The 24,650-nt window shown below is 36.7% G+C and overlaps 1 protein-coding gene across 1 annotated transcript in view; it reads right to left on the bottom strand.

The window, feature by feature from the left end:
• Bap170 (Brahma associated protein 170kD) overlaps positions 1-24,650 on the bottom strand; it is a 557,627-nt gene that overhangs the window by 201,002 nt on the left and 331,975 nt on the right. Inside the window, exons 13-14 of the mRNA XM_090388941.1 lie at positions 17,079-17,145; positions 1,237-1,371 (exon numbers count right to left, since the gene is read on the bottom strand). Coding sequence (XP_090245067.1) covers positions 1,237-1,371; positions 17,079-17,145 — 202 coding nt within the window. The remainder of the gene's footprint in view (positions 1-1,236; positions 1,372-17,078; positions 17,146-24,650) is intronic.

Here is a 24,650-nt window from a genome sequence, read left to right on the forward strand (position 1 = left end):
GCAGAACAGATATGCTGAAGTTTTCCAGCCAACAGGTAGTTGATTGTTGGAACAGGCTTCTGTCCACTGTTTTGGAACTGCAAAGTTTGAATAAACTGAAAAGAACTAAACTACTTATTTGAGGAGATGGATAAGTGAAATGGGATTTATTTTTATTATTTTTTAGCTTATGGTGTATAAGTTTGCTTTTTGCATTATTTCTACTATTAACATAAAGACTAATTTCCTGATGGTGCTAAGTACTGTTTAAGTGTTAATTTGTTACTAAACGATATTATAAGTTCTTCACATGCATAAGTACTATGTTAGATTTCAGAGATGGTCAGCAAAGTGCAAGGTCTTACACCTGGGGAACAGTAACCCCAAAATAGCTTATACACTTGGTGGAGTTGAACTGTTTGTAATGGAAGAAAGGGACTTGGGAGTTACTACACGGTCAGACAAGAAGTTCTCCGAGAATTGTAAACAGGTTTCAAGGAAGGCCTATGGTGTCTTATCAATGATTTATTGAACATTTGCTAGTAGAGATAAGGACGTCTTAATACCATTGTATTCAAGTATGGAGTCCACACCTAAAACGAGACAGAGATTCTTGAAAGAGTCCAAAGGCAGGTAACTCGCCTGGTGAGATCTGCAAAAGGGGGTGTCCATATGAGGAAAGACTGAATATGTGGGTTTACACAGTCTGGAAACTAGGCACCTTAGAGGAGAGTTGATTGAGGGTTTAAGGCTCTGAGAGACAAAAGTAAAATGAACGAGGATGAAATTTTCACATTTATAAATGATTTTAGAACTAGGGGCAATAAATTGAAGTTATGGGGGGGGGGGAGTTTAGACTGGAATGCAAGAAGTTTTATTTTAGCTAGCATGTTATAAATTACTGGAATAAGTTACCTACATGGGTGTTAGAGGATGACGGGGGAAATTCAAAGGTCAGCTGGACAGTTACCTATGTGAGGAGGAAAATGCATATGCTGTCTATTTCCTTTTCTTTTATAATTAATTATTTATTTTTTTATTATTTTACTCTTTCTTTCTTTTTTTTGGCTGGTATAAGCTTTAGGCCTCCTTGTACGATATGGCCATTACTGATATTATTAAAATGGTATGATGAATAAAAACTCGCTCCCCTGTAAATTATAAATCAAAAGTGAAATAAAAAGAAAGCTTATATGCTAATCACTAACAAGTAAAACATACTGAAATTGATTTCTTAGTGAAGGGAAATATAAATACCTGACACTATTTGCAAAAATATTTGCATTAACTACTCCTTTTCTTCCAGCTCTGCTGCAAAAGTTAACATAGTCAGCATAAATATCATTTCTAGCAACTGAATGGCCAGGTGCTAATTCATAGGTACTTTTAAGCCTAGAAGATGGAGAAACAAATTATTGGTAATTACTAACTGACAATTGGGTGGGGGGGAGGGGACACATTTTTAAAAATATACCATTTCAGTGTGCATGCATGTGCATAAGTGATAATTTTATGAACCCTCACTAAATTGAGGACTCCAATACATTTTTCAATTTAGAAGTGAGAGAAAAAATTAACATGCATGATAAGCAACAATTTAATTTCATATAAAAACTAAATTTAAAAATACGAGAAGAGTATTTCATATTTAGAAAATTTTGTGTAATTTTATATCAAGTTAAAACATACTGATTGTGATGCAAGCAACACAATCAATACATGACAGATTTAAGAACTGATTTACATTAACATTTCTCACAATTAGTTTCAGAAAACAAAAAAAATTTTTAATATATATATTTTTTTTCATATCACTGATTTGCCACAGGAGTTTGGTATATAATTGAATGAAAAAAAAAAAAAAAAAAAAAAAAATGCTATGAAGTATGTAAAGTATGTTCCACTAAACATGACTGCCAAATGCCGGATCACCAAATCAAACTCTATATATGCAATCCCAGGGGCTCACATCTGGTGAGTATGGACTTGACATACCCAGGGTCCTGAGCTGGATATCATCATTCTTCCCTTTCTTTGTGATTCCCTTCTTTGACTTTCTCTCTCAAGGTAACTCGGGAATTATTATTATTATTTTTTTTTTTTGGCTGGTGCAGCATAAGCCTCAGGCTTTGTTGCACCATATAGCTAATAATAATAATACTAATAGTTCAAATTGCAGATCATCATCACCAGCCATTTTTCAATCCACTGCAGGATGAAGGCCTCTCCAGCAACTTTCCAGTTCTTTATGTTTTGTGCAATGGTCATATTTAATAAAGTGATAGAGGGTTTGATCCTTTCTTCTTCATGCTGACCAGGCATCTTGAAGAGAACCACTCTACATGTTCGTCGCCACCAAAATGACAGAGCTTACCAACGAGAAGGTGTGCATGAATGGATTTAGGGAGGCAGACCAACTGGACTTCTCCTAAATCTTCTTAAATAGAAAGACATTGGATCCATCAGGTTTTAGACTGAGTGTATGATAACACACAGAATGCTAGTTCCCCTCTAAGCCCCAGGATACAAACTGCAGATACACAATTTATTCTTTATTTTGGATATCCTGATAATTTCCGGAATTCTATTGGATTATTTTGTGTGGCAGCTTACACACTCTAGAATTTTGAATATAATGTTTGAACAGCACTGTTGCACAAGTCATCTATATTCTTCCAGTCACATAGTTCCCTAAGGAGCTGTTGTGGCCACCAACAAATTCCTCCAACTGCATCGATCATATGCTATATGAGCGGCATCGCAAAATGTCATGCCCAAAAGTTCACTGATCCCATCCTTCCACCTACTTGCAGGTCTTCCTTTAACAGCAGCTTTTGTAGTTGGTTTTGTTATGCTCTCTGTGGCATCAGATAATGTGGTGGTATGCCATTGCATACAACATGGCTGATTTTGAAAGGGGCCGACTTTAATCATAGGAAGAGTCATCATGCATCCCACGAGATGTTCTTGAAGAGGAAAGTTGCCTATAGCAGAGCCCTCCGCTTAGGGCAGAAGGCTGATTACAACTGATTTTCACCTGGTTTCCAGAAGTCGTCTATATATATATATAAACGGACATATATTATTAGATTCACACAAGTAGTGATTATATTTTTAGTAAATGAATTTATTCATAAGGTGATGCTATTAACCCTCTTCTTCCTTCTTCAATGTCGAATTAATGTCCAATATTTCCAATTAATCATGTCGAATATATTTTAAAATAATTTTCTCCCAAACCATACAGCAACGCTTCCTTACTGTAAATATATTTTCATGCTGATTCACACAGGCTTAACCACCAATGAATACATTTCTTTCGTTTTAAAATATTTGTTCCTGTATTTCAAATTTACACTCCTTTCATATAGCATTAACTGCTGCATAATATTCTGTATTCTCTGAATGTGGTAACCATTAAACTGCTACTTTAATCTTAGAGCCTAAATATTTACCACACAGATATAATGTCTAATGAATCCTCTGTACCTCTTCTTCTGTATGGTAAGATGTATTTTCAGTTTTTTTATGCTTAAACCACCAAATTTTAATATAACTGAGCATATTTTAACACAGCCACTACTGCAGTGCCACTATGGTTAGCCTGCTAGTCATTGTAATCTTGCTGTTGCATCCTCACAAAAGACTAAACTGATAAATCTAGATCAAAATACTTAAAATAAAACCACTTCACCAGAGTCAAGTTTAGGATTTATTAATTGAGAGAAAAAAATTAGATACGTATAATGATAACCCAGTTTTTTTTTTTTTTTTTATGAAATCCCCAAACACGAAAGGTACCGTGCATGGGTTAAAGGAGAAGTATGGGGGGTGAGGGATGCCGGAAACTTTGCTCTAGAGACTAAACATGGGTTTCACCACTTCAAGCCTCCAATAAGCAAAGTGGTGGTATTTCACCGGTTGATGCAAGTCATCTACCACCTAAGAACAGGCAGTAGCTTTCAAGACTAACGAGTCTCTTTTTCAACTGAATTCAAATACAAATACAACGGATAAGTGCAATGAGCTGAGTGAGGCATGTTATTCATTTGCTATTGTTGTTGCATGGATGTGCGCTGTTTTACTCCACTGATCATCTAGCATTAAAACGGTTGTCTCTAGGATGGGGTGTAGGCTGCCGCAGCCTAGTGGTCAGGCGCGCAGGTGCATAAGTACACGTGCCTTGAGTGACCGGGGTTCAAGCCCGTGACTACTGGATACGGTGCTGTTTCTTGTATTCTATCTTGTGAACTCCTCTGACCGTTTGGTCGTCCCGGAGTATAAACAGTAAATTTATTTAGACATATGCCTTTGGATTGTTTAATATGTTAAGTGACTCTAGCCATAGGCGGTGGTTTCGCCACCACCTATGGCTAGAGTCACTTAACATATTAAACAATCCAAAGGCAATAAACCGCCACAAAGGCATACGTCTACACCCCATCCTAGAGACAACCGTTTTAATGCTAGATGATCAGTGGAGTAAAACAGCGCACGTCCATGCAACAACAATAGCAAATGAATAACATGCCTCACTCAGCTCATTGCACTTATCAGTTGTATTTGTATTTGAATTCAGTTGAAAAAGAGACTCGTTAGTCTTGAAAGCTACTGCCTGTTACTTATATATTTTATTATTACATTAAACTGGGTTATCATTATACGTATCTAATTTTTTTTCTCTCAACCATGGACCACAGTACACCAGGCCCATTTGTTACTATTTATTAATTACTAATAAATACTAACAATTATACTTTCCACAGATGTTTCTCTTCTGCTTATTCAGTGATTTAAAAATCAAAAATCAGTTTACATATCCATTATCCTTATTATATTTTTACTAAATTATTAATTTTAATTTAATCTAATCCAAACGAAGTTGTCAAAAATATTTAAAACAGTTAATATCAAAGCAAATCACCTACTTGTAATCTTGCTGTTGCACCCTCACAAAAGACTAAATTGACAAATATTTCATATATACAGTTACCACTATATATGCTTAACTAGGTGATTTGGACACAGCTGTCAGTGTTATTTGATAGTATGTTACCTACATGGGTGTAGGTAACATACTATCATACAACAAGTGCAATTAGGTAGGATTAAGTAAAGATCTCCAGGTTCCTAAATTGTCTCAGTGCTATTCCTTGAGATCATGGAATAGAACTGAGGCAATTTAGATTCAGGTTACTCATTGGGCTTGCTATTTGTAGTACTATTTTTGCTGAGTGTTCTTTTTAATTGATTCAGAAGTATGTTTCTAATATTTGAATACAATTGTTATCTATTTCTATCCCATTGTTTCAGCTTATGTTATTTTCAAATGCACCAGTCATAAATGCTTCTTTATATAATCTCTTATTATTGAACCTATTTGTTGTTAAAATTTATTTTTGGAAAAACTTCCAACTGCGTTCTCTGTGACCATGAGTAGAAGGCATGATCTGATGTTGATATTCAGCAATTGTCAGTATCCACTGCGCATTCTTTGATTCTTATACTACAGTTTGTATATGGGAGCTTTGGTTGCAAGCATCCAGTTTTCAATAGGATGGTGGGATTTTAAGGTGTTTAATTGTTAATAATAAAAAAAAAAAAAAACACCTCTAAACAACTCTTAATTCCAGTAAACCTCGCTATATGTTGTTTTCTGGTAACAGATTTGAAGGACAAATGGGTGCAAAAATTCAAACTCCCTCTTCAGGATTATACAAACAACACCTATATATATATATATATATATATATATATATTTTTTTTTTTTTTTTTTTTTCTGTACATACTTTCAATAAGTGAACAAACAGCAAATATTACCATACACTTTTCCACCTATTTCTTCCAAATATTTGTGACCAAAACTCCTGTTTTGCAAAATAAAATAATGTCTGTGTGTGTATTGGGGGGGAAGGGGGTAATGCCTACAATGGAGAGAGTTAATGGAGATTGTTTGTGAGAGTCAAACAATGCAAAACGGACACAGATAATAGCAGAATAACCAAATCAAATCCCACTTTGCATGGACAGATGGACATGGTTCGAATTGTTCCCAAACTTCAGTTTTAACGAAATAGGTTGAACAATAATTAGGTTCAAATACTGTTCAATGTTTAGGCCTAAATATATGTCAGACAGCCTAATGAGACTTTGTGGCAGGGCAGGAAAATGCATGAGATGCATATAAATTATCAGGAGGCACAGAAGCTTAAACAGTAAAGACTTCTTTACTTATGTAAATTCTAGAAGGAAGGAGATAAATCAGATTGGTCCACTTGACATTGGCAGTTCGATGTTGTTGATGAACCTGCTGAAGTAGCAGACAAACTGAATGATTATTTTGCATCTACATTCACATGAGGAGGTCTGTAGGGAAGTGGAGGCCAGAAGCTTATCAAACTCTGGCAGGGAACTAAATGATTTTGTAATAACTGAAGCAGAAATTGTTGAAATTGAACATAAGAAAGGCACTTGGGGTGGAAAGGATCCATCCAGTTATATTAAAGGAAGCAGCAAAGAAAGTAAGCAATTCCCTAGCCATTATTTTGAAAGCTTCCTTGACTCAAGGCATGTCCCCATGGACTGGAGATGTGCAAATGTGTCCCCAATTCACAAAGCGGATCAAAGGGTGACACAGGTAATTACAGATCTGTTAGTCTAACTTATGTTCCAGTGAAAATAATGGAGTCACTGGTTAAGGAAGTGATGCAGGATCATCTAAGACAAGACTGCAGTTATAGTTCAGACACATCATGGGTTTGTTAAGGGAAAGTGTTCTCTGAAAAATTTGATTGGTTACTATGATGTGGTCACAAAGGAACTGGATGCAAAGAATAATTTTGATATCATATATTTGGATTTTAGAAAAGCTTTTCATACTGTGGCACATGGAGGGCTACTATAGAAATTGGAGCAGTATGGCATTAAGGATAAGTTGGTGCAATGGATAAAAGGATGGTTGAGTCAGAGAAGACAGAGTGGTTATCAATGGACACTGCTATTCATGGACTAATGTTATTAATGGAATCCCTCAGGATTCAGTGTTGTTTTCGGTATTTATCAATGATACTGATGAAGGTATATCAGGGTTAATATCTAAATTTGCAGATGATATTAACGTTGGCAGGGTTGTTAATGAGAGTAATGATAGTGAGCTACTGTAACAGGATCTGAGAGGTGGCAACTGAAGTTTAACATTGACAAATGCAAAGTACTGCATATGGAGAGCAGTAACCACAGAGTAACGTATCAGCTTGGTGGTACTAAATTCAGGGTAGTGGAGAATGAAAAGGACCTGTGGGTAATTGTGCAGTCAGATACAAAGTTTTCTGAGCAGTGCAAAAAGGCTGCAAGTGTAGCTCATGGTGTCTTGTCAATGATATACAGGAATTTTGCTAGCAGGGATAAGGGGGTGATTGTCTCCTTGTATAAGGCAATGGTCAGGCCACACCTTGAGTACTGTATATAGGTCTGGAGGCCTCATTTTATGAAAGATGTAGAGCTGCTGGAACGAGTACAGAGAAGGACAACGAGATTGGTGAGTGAAACGAAGGGTTGCTGTTACCAAGAAAGGCTTAAGTTCTGTAAATTGCAGTTTCTGGATACTAGGCACCTGCAAGGTGATCTAATTGAGGTGTATAAGGCCTTGAATGGATTGACCAAGCTCAATGCTAATGGCATTTTTCGTCTTGTTCAGATTACTCACCTGAGGGGACATAAAATTCAAATTGAGGAAAGACAATTGTAGAATAAATGTGAGGAAATTCGCCTTTAGCTAGTGGGTGGCTGATAGTTGGAACAAACTTGTATCTGTTGTAGTGGTGGTCAGCTGCTTTTTTTTTTTTTTTTTTTTGGCTGATGCTATATAAGCTTGCTTTCTTGCATCATATGCCTCTACTAATGCTAATAACAGATTATATAAAGAAGCATTTTGGGGCAACAGATGGAACATAATTGTGCAATCACATATGAAGTTCTCTGAACAGCTCATTGCATTTTGTCAATGATATACAGGAACTTTGCTAGCAGGAATAAGAAGGCGATTATCCCAATGTACAAGGCAATGGCTAGGCTGCATCTTGAGTACTGCATACAGCTAAGGATGTAGATCTGTGGGAACAGGTACAGAGAAGTGCAACAAGATTAGTGAAGGGAATGAGTGTGGGCTTACCAAGAAAGCACACCAAATTGCAGCATGTTGATTCCAGGCCACTTGTGAGGCATTATGATGAGATGTTTAAGGCTTTGGATGGATTGCGCAAGCTCAATGCTGATGGCATTCTTCATCTTGTTCAGACTACATGCATGAAGGGACATAAATTCAAATTGAGCATGGATGGTTGCAGGAAAAATGTATGGGTGTATTATTCAGCCAGTAGGTGGTTGATTGTTGCAACAAACTACCATCTGTTGTGTTTTTTTTTTTTTTTGGCTGAAGCTAAGGTTGCTTTCTTGCATCATATGGCACTACTACCACTAATAATAATAATAATAAAAAAAAACAAAAAGAGATATAGACAGATAAGAATTAGATACGCATATTAAAAAAAAAACATCCTGAACCAATTAAAAAAACAAAAAGCAGAAATATTATTACAAAGAGTGAAATCTTATCAATAACCTGATAAGATTTAGAGTTAAACCCTGCAATCTAATTCTACCCAAGCATATACACCTGCAAGCAGGAATTAGAAGTTATTGTCAGCTAGGTCTTTTTGGTGTTTAGATAACAATATAACTGCAAACTATCAACTCTATCATATATTTCTGACAACTGCAGTTAGATTAAATAAGAAATATTAAACTTAATAATTCAAATAAGGATATAATGCTTTAGGGTAACTAAGAGTAAGAATAGATGCATGTATACTTGCACATACACCAATGTTAGAAGCACAGCAAATAAATTTGATGATTTGAAGTGCTGGTCAAGAAATCAAATGCAAACACTTTTGGGATATCAGAGATGTGGTGTCACTCAGAAGGAATGCAGAATTTGAATCTGGGGAGTATGTTGTGTACAGATAGGATAGACCTAATAGGATGGGGGGGGGGGGGGTTATACGCTTAGTTTGGAAGCACAAAAAATATAAGACAGTGTGTCCAATTGATATTGATAGACAGTGCAATGTTGATTCAGTCTGGTGTGACAAAGCACTGGAAAACAAAAATGGAGTGTTTTATAAGCCTAATGATTCTGATGAGTACAACAAACAACTGCACAGAGAAATTGAGTGGGCCAGTAAATCAGAATGCCTTACAATGAGAGAATTTAACTTTCCAGATAATGACTGGAATTGTGGTTGGTCACTCACACACTAGCAAGACTTTTGTGGATTTACTGGATGATTGATTTCTAGATTTCTACAGCAGCATGTTAGAGAGACAACTAGAGTGAGTAATACTTTTATCAGCAGTGATTATTCATGCAATAACAATCTACAGATAAAAGAATCACTAGGTGGCAGTGATCTCAGGGTGTTGATATGGGATTTACTTAAAGCTGTAACTACCATTAACAGTAAAGGGAAATGTTTTTGCCCTCTTAGACAGTTTTTAAATTCTATACAGTGGGACCAACTGGTAAAGTTACCATCAACAAATTCTAAATGGGAAGCATTGAAGGAATTAATCACAGGAGCTACTAGGCTTTTCATACCTACTAGTGTCAAGGTTTAGGCTTAAATGGATGTCAGATAAACTAGATGGAAGTCATGGCAGAGAAGAAAAATGCATGAGAAGCATATAAATTATCAGGCAACATAGAAGTCAGTGGTAGATATAAATTGGTCTGGAATCAAGTAAAAACAGGAGGATAGGAAAGCAAAGGCAGATTATGAGAAATCTTTGCCAAAGGATGCAAAGAAAAATACAAACTCTTTTTTACTTTTCTAAACAATAAAAGGAAGTGGCTGACTCAAATTGGCCCACTTGATATTGATGTTTCAATTGTTGTTGATTCTCTTTAGGTTGCTGACAAACTGAATGCCATTTCTGCATCTACATTCACATATGAGGAATACTTTATGGAAGTGGATGCCAGAAATTTACCAAAACACTAACAAGGAGCTAAATGGTTTTTGTAATTTCTGAGAGAAAAGTGGAAGAGAAATCATTGAAGTTAAACACAAGAAAGGCACCTGGGATGGACGGGCATTATCAATTATATTAAGGGAGTTTGCATATGATAAAAAGTTGGGAAGGGTGGTTAATAACAGTAATGATGGTATGCTACTGCAACAGGTTCCAGAAAAGTAGGCAGATGGTCTGAGAAATGGAAATTGGGCAAAGGTAAAGAAAGCCAACACAAGAACCAGAGGAAATGTTGGCTATCTTACACGGAAAATCAGTTTCCCAATACCGCACTCTAGCGGTGCTCGCAGAATAAACAGACGGTAGGTGTTATCGGTGTGGAGCAGAAGTTGAGAACAATATGCTGATTGATAGGGAGGCGTGTATCTAAAAGTATCTTCATCAAGTGGAGGCAAATGATGTGCTGATTGGTGCGTGTACACAACAGACAATAACAGCGGTTTAGTATCACTTGTCCTAATCTCAGAAGCACTAATTGCACATGCCCTAATGAACCCTGAAAAAAAGGTCAGGTTACCTCCACTTGAATCCCATGGGAGCTTGATCACTTCCCGAAGTGGAGGGGGTAACCTGACCTTTTTATTTTAGAATCATGAGTTGACTAGTGCATAAATTGTTTATTAACAAAAAATAATTTTTTTATTACTGTATTTTTATTTTGTTCTTCAATATGCTCTAATAGTGAAAAAAAGGTCAGGTTATCTCCACTTGAATCCTCCTGAAGTGGAGGGTGAAATGGAATCGCTGCATTTCAATCCATGACCATTATTGCCCTCATGGTCCTCTGTTGATATGGAGCATAATGGTCAGCCTATTATTTTTCTTACTTTGTTTTATTTTCGTAGTTTGTTTAGTCTCTATTGGTGATATTTCACGTATTTTGGAACTAGCACATTACTAGGGGTGCCGCTAAATTTCTATATAATTGGCTTTAATTTTAAATTTAAAAATGGAATTATTTTTAACTGGACTTGTAATCGAATTTCTAAATTATTCAGAGACTGTCGGCTACAATTTTAGTCTTGTTACCTTTGCTTTCCCCTCCCTGTTAACCTTTATGTTAATTTAACTATTATGTTTAAATTTTCGCTCAACAGTTTTGCATACTACTGGCATATTTTAATTTTATACTTAGTATCAGTTATGCATTGGGCATCATGTAGAGGATTCTGTATTTTGCTGCCTCTAATGATAGCTTTATTTATTTTATTTTATTTATTTTCCTAACTAGTCATTATTCAAATATATATCTATATATATAAAGAATCTTTCTTTCTTTCTTTCTTTTCCTATTATTTCCTATCCTTTAAGGTTAGGTTACAAAATATAAGGAAACTTTTTCCATTATTTCCTAACCTACCACTTAAGGTCAGGTTATGAAATAAAACAAAAAATAAAGCAACCTTTTCCTTTTTTCGTAACCAAACCTAAATCAATAATATAGTAAAAACACTCATGAACTCCAAAAATCTGCTCTTAATAATGAGAAAAAAACATAAAAATGAACGGAACAGAACTTTTTCAGAAAAAAAAAAAATTCATGAATACAAATCATATAGTTGGACCTCAATAGCTATTTGCTAATTTGAGTAATAATATTCTGAAAAGCATCTTCATGATTTTTCCCAAAAATTTGTCTTCACATATACTCATTCATGTGACCCATCCATATCTTTATAGCTGCCATTTAGTCTTTTAGTCACACATTTAGTCTCTTCCACTGGGCTTCAATGTTATTCATATCAGTTCCTGTATGTGGATCAACAAAATTTTCCTTGGGTTTCACTGTTAAATGTTTGTGATCCTTTTTTTCTAAGGCCATAATAAGCCTATATCCATGCCATTCATCTGTTATGATAGTAGTATTTTTCTTCACTACTTTTCTAATAATAGGTAAAGAGTTTTTGCTTTCCGATTTTTTATGAAATTCATGAAGACAAATTTTGATTCTCTTTCAAATATGCCAAACATCGATTTCTTCTTAGCAGTTAAATTTCGTCCTCTGTGATGTTTCGGTTTTACCAATACAGTTTCGTCTGCTTCTACAATTTTCCCTGATCCACCCAACTTAATGGGTTTTTTTAACAACTGAAATTCACAAATATCTCTTAGTTTCTTATAAAACTTAATTGCTGTTAATTTCGAAATCTCCAGATGGAATGCTGTCATAGTTACTGGTATGCACGTTGACCAAAAGTATATAATATACATTATCTTTTTTAATGGAAGTTTTGCATTTTCCATAAAACTATATTTTAATAAAGAAACTCACGCAGAACATTTTTTACAATACCAGAACTTTCCACATGACTCTTAGTGATTCAATTAATTTAAAATAATCATTGCACTTAAAATAGTACAATTTCGGTCTTATTAATTTAGTTTCCATCAAAAAAAATCAAGCAATGTTTTATTTTTCTTACAAATTTTTCCATCTTTAAAAGATTCATCGCTACTATTACCTGTTTATAGTTCATTACAAAACTAATTATGCACCATTCTTTAATCATAAATACACATCATAATGCCAACCAATGACTACACAGTAGCTTGTCAGTTGTCATGCCCACCACCAATAATTTCATCGTTTGCCATGCCTACCTGTCAATCAAAATATTGTTCTCAACTTCTGCCTGCTCCAGACTGATAACATGTACTGTCTGTTTACCGAGTGAGCAGCGCTAGAGTGTAGTATCAGGAAACTAATTTATCGGGTAAGTCAGCCGATGTTTCCAGTGGTTCTCGTGTTGGCTTTCTTTACTTTAGCCGGCAATTGAAATTTAACATTGAAAAATGAAAAGTACTGCATATGGGCAGTAGTAACCACAGAGCAATGTACCAACTGTGTGGTATTACACTCAGGGTAGCAGAGAATGAAAAAGCCCTTGGGGTAATTGTGCTGTCAGACATGAAATTCTCTGAGCAGTACAGCTCATGGGGTTCTATCAATGATATAAAGGCATTTTGCTAGCAGAGAAAAGGAGGAGATAATCGTATTTTATAAAGCAGTGAGTTGGCCACATCTTGAGTACTGCGTTCAGGTCTGGAGGCCCAATTTTAGGAAGGCTGTACAGCTGTTGGAATGGCAACTGAGAAGAGCAATGAGATTGGTGAGGGGAACAAAGGAGTGCTCTTACCAAGAAAGGCTTCAGTTCTGCAAATTGCAGTCTGGAGATTAGGCAACTGGAAGATGATTTGATCAAGGTGTTTAAGGCTTTGAACTGATTGAGCATGCTCAATGCTAATGAGATTCTTGCTTTTGCTGAAGAGGCATAAATTCATATTGAAGGATGGCTGCAGAACAGGTGTGCAAAAGTTTGCCTTTAGCCAGCAGGTGGCTGACTGGAGGATCAAACTTCCATCTGTTGTGCTGTTAGTTGATAAACTGTTGCAGGGAATGCATGGGTATGATCAAAGTGGGATTTTTTTTTTTTTTTTTAAACTAAAAACAAACTTATTTTTAATTTTTCAATGTCTGAAGAAGTGAAGGATATACAGAACACATGACTGTTAAACTCTATAACAGATTCTAAACTTTACATACACAGGTGAAGTCTAAAGTTCAATTGAAATTACAGATGGGACATACCATGTACAGATAGAACAAACTGGACAGGAGGGGAGATATACTCTTAGTTTGGAAGCACAAAAAAAAATCTAAGGCAGTGTATCCAATTGAGATGGGTGGACAGTGCAATGGTGATTCAGTTTGGTGTGACAAAATCAGTGGGAAACAAAAATTGAGTGTTTTATAAGCCTAATGATTCTGATGAGTACAACAAACAACTGCACAGAGAAATTGAGTAGGCCAGTAACTCAGAAAACTTTGTACCAAATGTCCCCAAAATGTATCTATTTATCAAACTGGAGAAATGAAAGCAGAGACTTCCTAAATTCTGTTCTTTGCAGAGCATCTAGACAAATTGAAAGTTACACAGTCTATACGTCTAAAACCTGTTAACTTCTACAAGTATCTTGTATGTATTAAGGAAAGGAAGGACCAGGGAAGGACTGGGGAAAAGAGAAGTTAGTTCATGAATTCATCAAAGTAGCTAGTACACGAATTTATGAATAATAATAAAAAAAAACTATATGAAGAAAAAAAAAATATCAGATAGTCGTAAGTAGAATAGGTACTTGGTTACAGATGTGAGGCGTGGACACTGAAAAGAGGGCGACAAAAAGCAGCTTAGGTCACTAGAGAGGGACTACCTTCTTGAAGTGCTACAATTTCAAAGCTTGAGAGGGTTATGAATGCGAAAATTAGAAGGCGTTTGCATGCAGATGAAGATATTATAGAACGAACTGAAAATAAGAGGCTGAGATGGTTTGGACATCTTCTATGCATGAATGAAGAGAGATGACTAAAATTTTACATGAAATTTTAAATCTGTAATCAGGTAACAAAGGAGGTTAGGCAGGTGAAGGCGGATTATGAGAAATCTTTGGCAAAAGATGCTAAGAAAAACAGCAAAGATTTCTTTATTTATATAAACTCTAAAAGGAAAGGGATGAATCTGATTGGTCAACTTATATCGATGGTTTGACTGCTGATGATCCTGCTCAGATAGCAAACAAACTGAAAGAGTATTTTGCATCTACATTCACACATGAGGAGTTATTAACGTTTGAAAATGGCAGAAGGTTATCAAATTGTAGCAGAGTGCTTAATTATTTTGTAATAACTGAGAGCAAAGTGGAGGACAAATTGTTGAAATTAAACATAAGAAAGGCACCAGGGGTGGATGGGATCTATCTAGTTATATTAAAGGAGGGGTTAAAGCAACTAAGCAAACCCTTAGCCATAATTATGAGAGCATCCTTGGACTTGGGGGAGGTTCCCACAGACTGGAGATGTGAAAATGTATCCCCAATTCACAAAGGGGGATGAAAGGGTGACACGAGTAATTACAGATCAGTTAGTTTAACTTCTGTTCCGGTAAAATAATGGAGTCACTGGTTAAAGATGAATTGCAAGACCATCTAGACAAGACTGCAGCAATAATTCAGACACAGCATGCATTTGTTAAGGGAAAGTCTTGTCTGACAAATTTGATAGGATATTATGATATGGTTACAAAGGAACTGGATGCAAAAAATAATTTTGATATCATATATTTGGATTTCAGGAAAGCTTTTGACACTGTTGCGCATGGAAGGCTATTGTGCAAATTGGAGCAGAATGGTATTAAGGGTAAGTTGCTACAATGGATAAAAGGATGGTTGAGTGGGAGAAGACAGAGGGTGGTAATTAATGGGTGCTGCTCTTCGTGGACTAATGTTATTAGTGGAGTCCCACAGGGTTCGGTGTTGGGTCCTCTGTTGTTTTGTATAATTATCAATGATATTGATGAAGGTATATCAGGCTTAGTATCGAAGTTTGCAGATGACACAAAGGTTGGCAGGGTTGTTAATGACAGTAATGGCAGTGTGCTACTGCAACAGGATCTAGATAATTTGGGCAGATGGGCTAAGAAGTGGCAACTGAAGTTTAACCTTGACAAATGCAAAGTACTGCATATGGGTAGAAGTAACCCCAGAAAAACGTACCAACTGTGTGGTACTATGCTTACGGTGGTAGAAAATGAAAAAGACCTGGGAGTAATTGTGCAGTCAGATATGAAGTTTTCTGAGCAATGCAGACAGGCTGCCAGGGCAGGTCATGGGGTTTTGTCAATGATATATAGGAATTTTGCTAGCAGGGAGAAGGAGGTGATTGTCCCTCTGAATAAGGCAATGGTCAGGCCGCACCTTCAGTACTGCATACAGGTCTGGAGGCCTCATTTTAGGAAGGATGTAGATTTGCTTGAGCGTGTACAGAGAAGGGCAACAAGATTGGTGAGGAAAATGAAGGGATCTTCTTACCAAGAGAGGCTCAAGTTCTGCAAATTACAGTGGCTGGAGTGGCACTAGGCACCTGTGCGGTGATCTGATTGAGGTGTATAAGGCCTTGAATGGGTTGAGCACGCTGAATTCTGATGGGATCCTTCCACTTGTTCATATTACGAAACTAAGGGGGCATAAATTCAAATTAAGAAAAGACAGATGTAGAATAGATGTGCGGAAATTTGCCTTTAGCCAGCGGGTGATTAATTGCTGGAACAAACTTCCATCTGTCGTTGTGGAAGTTGATAGGTTGAATAAATTTAAGGAGGAACTGGACAGGCATTTGGAGGGAATGGTGTGATTTTTTTTTGGATGATGCTGCATAAGCTTGCTTTCTTGCATCACATGCCACTACTACTACTATTAATACTACTATAAAGATGTCCAGATGCATGAGTGAATACTCCAAATCAACAACTTATCCTTTTTGAAGTAACTTGACAACACAAAGTACTTTCCTTAGTACAATCATCATTCTAGTCACAAATGATGCTACCACAAGAAGATATGTGATATATCTTTTATATTTATGGAGTTAGAATAGTTTCAGGATCTATAAAATAATAACATAATATGATTACTGGTTACTGTTTTATATGGTTCATAAAAGATTACAGAAAAGTGAACATAATATAATGACAGCTACAATAATAGCTATATATGTGATAATAGCAATAATTACAATATATCATATAATGTCCTGATAAGCAGGATATCATGGAATGAAAGATATTAAATATATAATAATAAAAAGTGCTCCAAATTCTTAAGCGAATTTAATCACTTTTAGTTAAATTAAGCACAAATGAAGTTAGTGTTTTTCTGTCAAGTCTAAGGCAAAATTTTCAGTTCAGCAACATTTAGAATAAAATGAATTTCTATTCCTATCATTAAATACTAAAGAATGAAAGTTCAGTATAGACTCATAGTAAACAATGACTCAGTGGCATGGCAAGATTTATTCTTAAATTTCTAAGAACTAAAATATATAGTATGTAGTTTAATTCAGTTCAAATTAATACAATTTCATTTTAATATACTTGTAACACATCTTTAAAAGATATTAAATATGTGTAATTATACAGCATATTCATTTCTTTCAAATTTGTCTAGTAACTTACCAATTACTAACAAATGTTTCTGAATCAATATCAGCTGGTGACTGACCTAATGGAGCATTGGAATTTCCTAATAAAAAAAAAGCAAGGAATTGAGTCAGAGAGAGGTAATAAATAGATACACAAATGTTTTTAAGAAGTTTTTAGGAAACTGCACTTTACCAAATGAATATTGTCTTGATCAGTTTACTGATTATGGCAATCTTGCCATAATCATTTTCAATATTCAAATTAAAAAGTTGATACATTTCTGAATTTAATATTAAATTTATTCAGATTAAGTTTTTTACAGTATTCTGGAAACCTAGCCACTTTTAAATTTGGATATCAGGACTGATCACAGCAAACTGAATTAATTTTATCCTTTTTCAACAAACAAACTAATCAATACCATATTCATGTGATAAAGTTCAATTTCTTAAAATCTTACTTAAGCAATGGTACCAAAATAATAAAATAAAATAAACCAAACTCGTCATTCGTGATATTTTATTTTTTACAGACAGAAAGCAATAAGCTAGAGATAAACCGACATTCCCTGAAAGATGCAACAAACAGACAGAAAGGTCATAACAAAAAAAAAAAAAAAAAAAAGTACCACACACAGGGTGTTTCAAAATTGTAGGAAAAATGTACGAGCATATTCTGCGCTAAAATTAAGAAAAAAATAGTTATTTACAATGTCAAAGCGATTATATCTTCAAGGTTATGCCAAAAAAATGCTTTAAATATGATTTTATATTTAAAGTTCATATTTATGAAGTTGTATTGCACCTTTACAAGCAGTACAAATAATACTATTAAATTTTAATTGGAGATTTCAATACGACAATTGGTAAGATCCAAAATGGGGAAAGATCTGGTGGCCATTGTGGAACTGGAAACGTGAGGATAGAGGCAATATACTAACTGAATTTATGGAAGAACAAAATTTGTTCATCATGAACTCAATCTTCAAGAAAAAAGCCCAATGAAAATAGACATGGAGAGCCCTTTGGAAATACTAGTGAAATTGACTTCATACTGACAAACAATAAAATGATATTCATCGACTGCCCAGTCTTGAACCATTTTAATGTTGGAAGCAACCATCAGTTACTGAGGGCAAAAATAAAAATTGAATGCAAAAAGAATGAAAGAAATTGGTCAAGTCAACTAAAGAAAAGAAAATTGACACTAACCAACTAATTAAAATTTGTCAAAACTTTGAACAAATAATGCAATAGTTTTGTGTGTTTCAAACCTTTCCTGAGACAGACAATTCAACCAAGAATGATAAAGTCTTGATGCACTGCCTATGCCCTTGCACCTACTGCAAAAACAAGAAAAACCAACCAAAATATCAATAGAAACAAATGCCGTGATGAGAAACAAAACAAAGTGGTAATATAAGAAACAAGGTAGAATATGTAGAAATGTGAAAGACCATAAGAAAGCACATAAAGGAAGAAATGCACAAGTTCAGCAGTGATCTCATCAGAAGAATAATAGCAGAAAATAAAGGGCTAAAGAAAGCAAAATGAAAAATGGTTACACACAAGAGCCAAACGTTAACTTTGAAGCTTGAGGATGGTGTAACAGCATATACTTAACTGAGTGGAAGAATTTTATTCATATCTTTATTTCAGTTGTTTATTCAAACAATTGAATCTGACACAAGATGCAGAAGCAAAATTACCAAAAATTTTGGCACAAGAAGTATATGTTATAAAATCAATGAAAAATGACAAAGCAGCAAGACCAATTAGAGTCGCTGTTGAAATGTTAAAAGCTAGAGGCCAGCAGGTATATAAAGCACTAGCCAGACTATTTTCAAAATGTCTTCCACTTAACAAAGTACCTGTAGCATGAAAAAATACAGAAGCCATCCTACTGCACAAAAAAGTTGACAAGGCAGATTTAAAAAACTATCAACTAATAAGTATACTGTCAGTTGTCAACAAGGTTTTTAGCATTAGCAAAGGCACATGATGCAAGAAAGCCAGCTTATATAGGATCAGCCAAAAAAAAACAACAACCCTTATTTCACCCATCAACTCGCTCCAAATGTTTGTCAAGTTCAGCCTTGAATCTATTTAAGCTATCAACTTCTACAACAACAGATGGAAGTTTGTTCCAGCAATCAACCACCCGCTGGCTAAAGGCAAACTTCCACATCTATCCTACAACCGTCTTTCCTCAATTTGGATTTATGCACTCTCGGGTGATTATTCGAAGCCAGAGGAAGAATTCCATCAGCATAGAGCATGTTCAAACCATTTAAGGCTTTATAAACTTCAATCAGATCACCTTGCAGGTGCCTAGTCTCCAGACACTGTAATTTGCAAAACTTAAGCCTTTCTTCGTAAGAGCGACCCTTTGTTCCATTCACTAATCTTGTTGCCCTTCTCTGTACTCTTTCCAAACAGCTCTACATCCTTCTTAAATTGACGCCTCCAAACCTGTATACAGTAATCAGGGTGTGGTCTTATACAATAGGATAATCAACCTCCTTATCCCTGCTAGAAAAATTCCTGTATATCATTGACAAGACACCATGAGCTACTCTTGCAGACCATCTGCACTGCTCAGAAAACTTCATATCTACCTGCACAATTACCCCCAACTCCTTTTCATTCTCTACCACTGTCAGTGTGGTACCTGGTAGGTTCCCCACTGCCAGCTAACATATTCCACCCCCAGAGCGGGATGGTCAGCTGGACCTTCATACCGGATTCGACACTCCTTGGACAAGACAACGACGAAGACATTCTGCGGCTTTGCTGCCAACACGCCATTGGCGATCCGAACTGGGTACTCTAACCTGGTTCCCTTTAAAACCCCATCCCCAGGCAGGGAAGGGAGGAGACGGATCTCTGTCTCCTCTCCTCCCTGCCTACCCCCCATATTTCGCCTGGTGGGGCTCGTCTCCACTGACCTCTTTGGGGATGCCTACTCTATCCGTCCCTATTCTTCTATCTGTTTCCTCCCCAGTCTTCAATCTCCCCCCCCCCTCTCTCTCACTAAATCGACCAAGTACACCTCTTAACAATGCCGCCAAATTATAACCAACGTCTAAATTCTACTGGTTTTATGCAAATCTCTAAGATATCTAACACTATGAGCTTTTATCTAGCGTTACATGTCTAAATTTAATAACATCAAAATTTTGCCCGACCTATTTGGCCTTTAACACATCTCTTTAGTGTTCAACCCTAACCAGCGATTTCCTAACAGCAATCCCATTAAGCATTAATGTCAAATGCATAAACTTTTTTTTTTTTTTTTAAATAGGCCCTAGCCACTGAAATCCCAGGAAACTAGGTGGCAGGACCTGCCAGAGCAAATTGTTGTGATACTGGATACACCCGGCTAGCCTCCACGTGGCAGGGTATGGGCAACGTCGGGCCCCACTAGGGGCCTGGCGGCCAATAAGCTGGATAAACAATGGGCACAACATATCACACTGCACAGACACGACCCATACATTTTCAAGTCTCTGGCTTGACAGTGTACTGTCCTCGATACAGCGAAACACACGCGGAGATGGGAGAAATCCCAGGTGCCGTCTGACACGAACATACCTTATACCTTGTCAGTGTGGTACCACAGAGTTGATATGGGATTATTGCTTCCCATAAGCAGTATTTACATTTTCAAGGTTAAACTTCATTTGCCACCTCTCCGCCCAACTGCTCAACTTTTCTAGATACTGTTGCAGCAGTGTATTGTCATTAGTGTCATTAACAACCTTGCCAACCTTCATATTGTCTGCAAACTTGGACATTAAACCTGATATACCATCATCAATATCATTTATAAATACAGAAAAAAACAATGGACCCAACACTGAACCCTGAGGGACTCCACTAATAACATTAGTCCATGAGGAGAAGTGTCCATTGATTACCATTCTCTGTCTTCTTCCACTCAACCATCCATTTATCCATAGCAGCAATTTGCCTCCGATGTCACAATGATCCAATTTGTGCAGCAGTCTTCCATGTGCAACAGGATATGATATCAAATATATGATATCAAAGTTATTCTTTGCATCTAGTTCCTTTGTGACTACATCATAGTATCCAATCAAATTAGTCAGACAAGACTTCCCCTTAACAAACCCATGCTTTTTCCGAGCTATAACTGAAGTCTTGCCAGAACTTGCTATAACCAGAGCCTGCACTTGGTCATCACACGACAGAGCGTCAACCCCCAAGGGAGTATGCGCTGGTCCCACAAGAACTAGTAGTTGGTGACTCTATTGTCAGGGAAACGTGTAACATGCTTTGTAAAAAGGATAGATGGAACAGGGCCAGGGTAAGTCTTCCAGGGGCAAAGGTTGATGACGTTGCAGAGCGGATAGCATCTTTTAAGGGCACAAAAGGTGATATAGTTGTACACGTTGGCACTAATGATATTAAGAGTAGGAGACTGGCAGAATTACTTAACAAGTACAGGTCACTGTTGAAAAAAAGCCGTGAATTAGGCTAAATTTGAAAGTGTCTGCAATTCTGCCCAGACACGATAGGAGAGAGTATATGATGAGAGCCTTGTCGATCAATTCGGCCCTGGAAGCATTGTGCAAGGCACAAGGGGCAGAATTTTTTTTCAGCCTGGTCTGTACTTATTAAGAGGAGAGAGTGCTTCAACAGGGATGGGATACACTTAAATAGAAAGGGTGCAAGAATACTTGCAGATGCTATCGAGGAAGTGTTAGGTGGATCGGAAAACTGCTAGCTGGGGGGGGGGGGATACAACGATTAATAGATTAACAGTAGCCCCTGGAAGAGGTGAAAGTGATTCTTGCACTGCTTCTAATGGCATGAGCAGCAGCAGCCTGGAAAACAAGATGCAGGATATTTCAGAGACTGCTGGGTTGGTTGGTTGGTTGTTGGGTTTTATTGGCACATTAGCAACTAAGGCTATGATGCGCCAAAACCAGGTGCAGAGACTGCTGGGAGTCATTGCGGTACAAGTAAACACTTGGGTTGTGTTAGGGTAGCTAAGAATAGGAACAGGTGCATGTATACTTGCGTGTACACCAATGCTAGGAATTTGGTAAATAAATTTGATGAATTTGAGGTATTGCTCAAAACATCAAAGGCAGATATTGTTGGGATATCAGAGACATGGTGTCACACAGATATAAGGAAGGCAGAACTGGAATTTGGGGAGTACAATGTGTACAGAAAGGATAGACAGGATAGGAAGGGAGGAGGGGTTATGCTATTAGTTAAGAAACATATAAAATCCAAGGAAGTGAAGCCAGTCGACATCGCTGGACAGTGCAGTGTCGAGTCAGTTTGGTGTGACGTAAGCATTGGGAGATCAAAATTGAGAGTAGGAATGTGCTATAGGCCTAATGACTCTGATGAGTATAATAAGAAACTGTAAGGGAAATAGAGTGGGCCAGTAAATCAGAGTCTTATAATGGGGGATTTTAATTTCCCAGATATTGACTGGAATTTGTGGGTTGGTCACTCACACACTAGCAAGGCTTTTGTGGATTTATTGGATGACTGTTTTCTACATTAGCATGTAAGGGAGGCAACTAGAGGGAGTAATACTCTTGATCTGATTATCAGTAGTGATTCTTCATGCATTAAGAATCTGCAGATAAAGGAACCACTAGGTGACAGTGATCACAGTGTGCTGAAGTGGGATTTACTCAAAGAGGTAACTACCATCAGGGGTAAAGGGAAGGGTTTTTGCTTTCGTAAAGGCGACTACGATGGCCTGAGACAGTATTTAAATTCTATACAGTGGGACCAACTGATGATGTTACCAATGGCAAATTCAAAATGGGACGCATTCAAAGAACTTATCTTGGAAGCTACTAGGCTTTACATACCAACTAAGAAATATTGTTCAAGGTTTAGGCCTAAATGGATGTCAGATGAACTAATGAGACATATGGCAGAGAAGAAAAATGCATGGGATACATATAAATTGATGGGTGGGTGACATGGAAGCCTATGATAGATATAAGCTGGTCTGTAACCAAGTTACAAAGGAGGTTAGGCAGATTACGAGAAATCTTTGGCAAAGGATGCAAATAAAAACAGCAAGGAGTTCTTTACTTATGTAAACTCTAGAAAGAAGGGGATGAATCAGATTGGTCCACTTGATATCGATGGTTCAACTGTTGATGATCCTGCTCAGGTAGCTAACAAACTAAATGAATATTTTCATCGACATTCACACATGACGAGTTATTCGGGGAGGGGAATGCCAGAGGTGTATTCAACTCTGGGAGTAAGCTAGATAATCTTGTAATAACTGAGAGTAAAGTGGAGGAGAAATTGTTGAAGATAAACACAAGAAAGGCACCTGGGATCAAGATTTGCCCCAAATAAACGGCTGCCCCGATTAACCGGTGGCCCAAATAACCGGAATTCACTGTATAATAAATGGCGGGCCTTTTATTTATATATACAGCAATACCCCCCACCATAGCACTGATAATTGGTACCGAAACTGTTACATGTTATGCGAAACTGTGCTGATTGAGGTATAATTATCTGTATAATAAACAGTCTATAAACAAATTATAATAAATAAATAAATATTCATTTATTGCAAATAACAGCAAGCCCATTACAGCACTAGGCTAGGGGCATAAATTCAGTACAAAGGAGACAAATATAAAAACAAATTCATAACATATTCTATATATACATTAACAACGAATATGAATTATAATCATCAAAAATATATATTGCAGAACATCACATTTGGCTCTCCGATGCAGTTACTGGGTTGCAGATAGGCAGCTGTTTTTATATTTCTCATCAATTGATTGGAAATGAGACTCCTGTAGGTTCTGAGTTGAGCAACCTCTTGCAATCAATGTTGTGATAATTTGAGGTGAAGGGATGCATTGGAGAACATCCTGCTGTTTAGAACATCCATTTGTTTTAGCCTGGAGAGTTTTGATTTGAATTGTTGTTTGGTTCCTTGAATTTTCTCTGTTGGTGGGAGTTATCATGTTGGCTAAGTTTGATGAATCGGTTGCAGAGGTAATTAGCTTTGCAAGAAGCATGATTCCAGACTCGTTTGTTTGTTTGTTTGTTATTTGGTTTTTAGGAGCATTAGCAACTAAGGCCATATTGCTCCGGGGATATGCGATGAGCATTCCCTGACCTTTCCGCATCCTCTGTATTTAGTGGTCATGGGCTTGAACCCCGGTCTAATCAAGAAGCATGTACTACGCACTGCAGCTTCTGCCCACCTGGCTACAGAGGCACCACCAGACTCATTGATCATCTATTGCAGAGGCTTTGTTTTTAAGTTTTCATAAAGCTGTTCCCTGGATATTGTATGGGGAAAACAAAGTTTACTGTTTTCCCATCTAAGAACCCAATACTCTAGGGCAAGGAATTTCTTGACGGTAACTTAAACACCAGACCAGATTTCGGAGGCATAAGACAGAATGGGAAAAATGCATCTCTGAATATGGTTTATGACTCCTTTTCTCTTTTGAATCGCTGCTTGCTTGATTAGCTATTTTGCTTTTTGAATTTTTTTTAGCAACATATACATAGTGAGAATGTATAAATGTATAAAAGGAAAGATTAATAAATCTGTACACAA

Source organism: Mastigoproctus giganteus, chromosome 14 (genome assembly GCF_048544385.1).
Source record: "Mastigoproctus giganteus isolate SK-2022 chromosome 14, ASM4854438v1, whole genome shotgun sequence".
NCBI lineage: Eukaryota > Metazoa > Arthropoda > Arachnida > Uropygi > Thelyphonidae > Mastigoproctus > Mastigoproctus giganteus.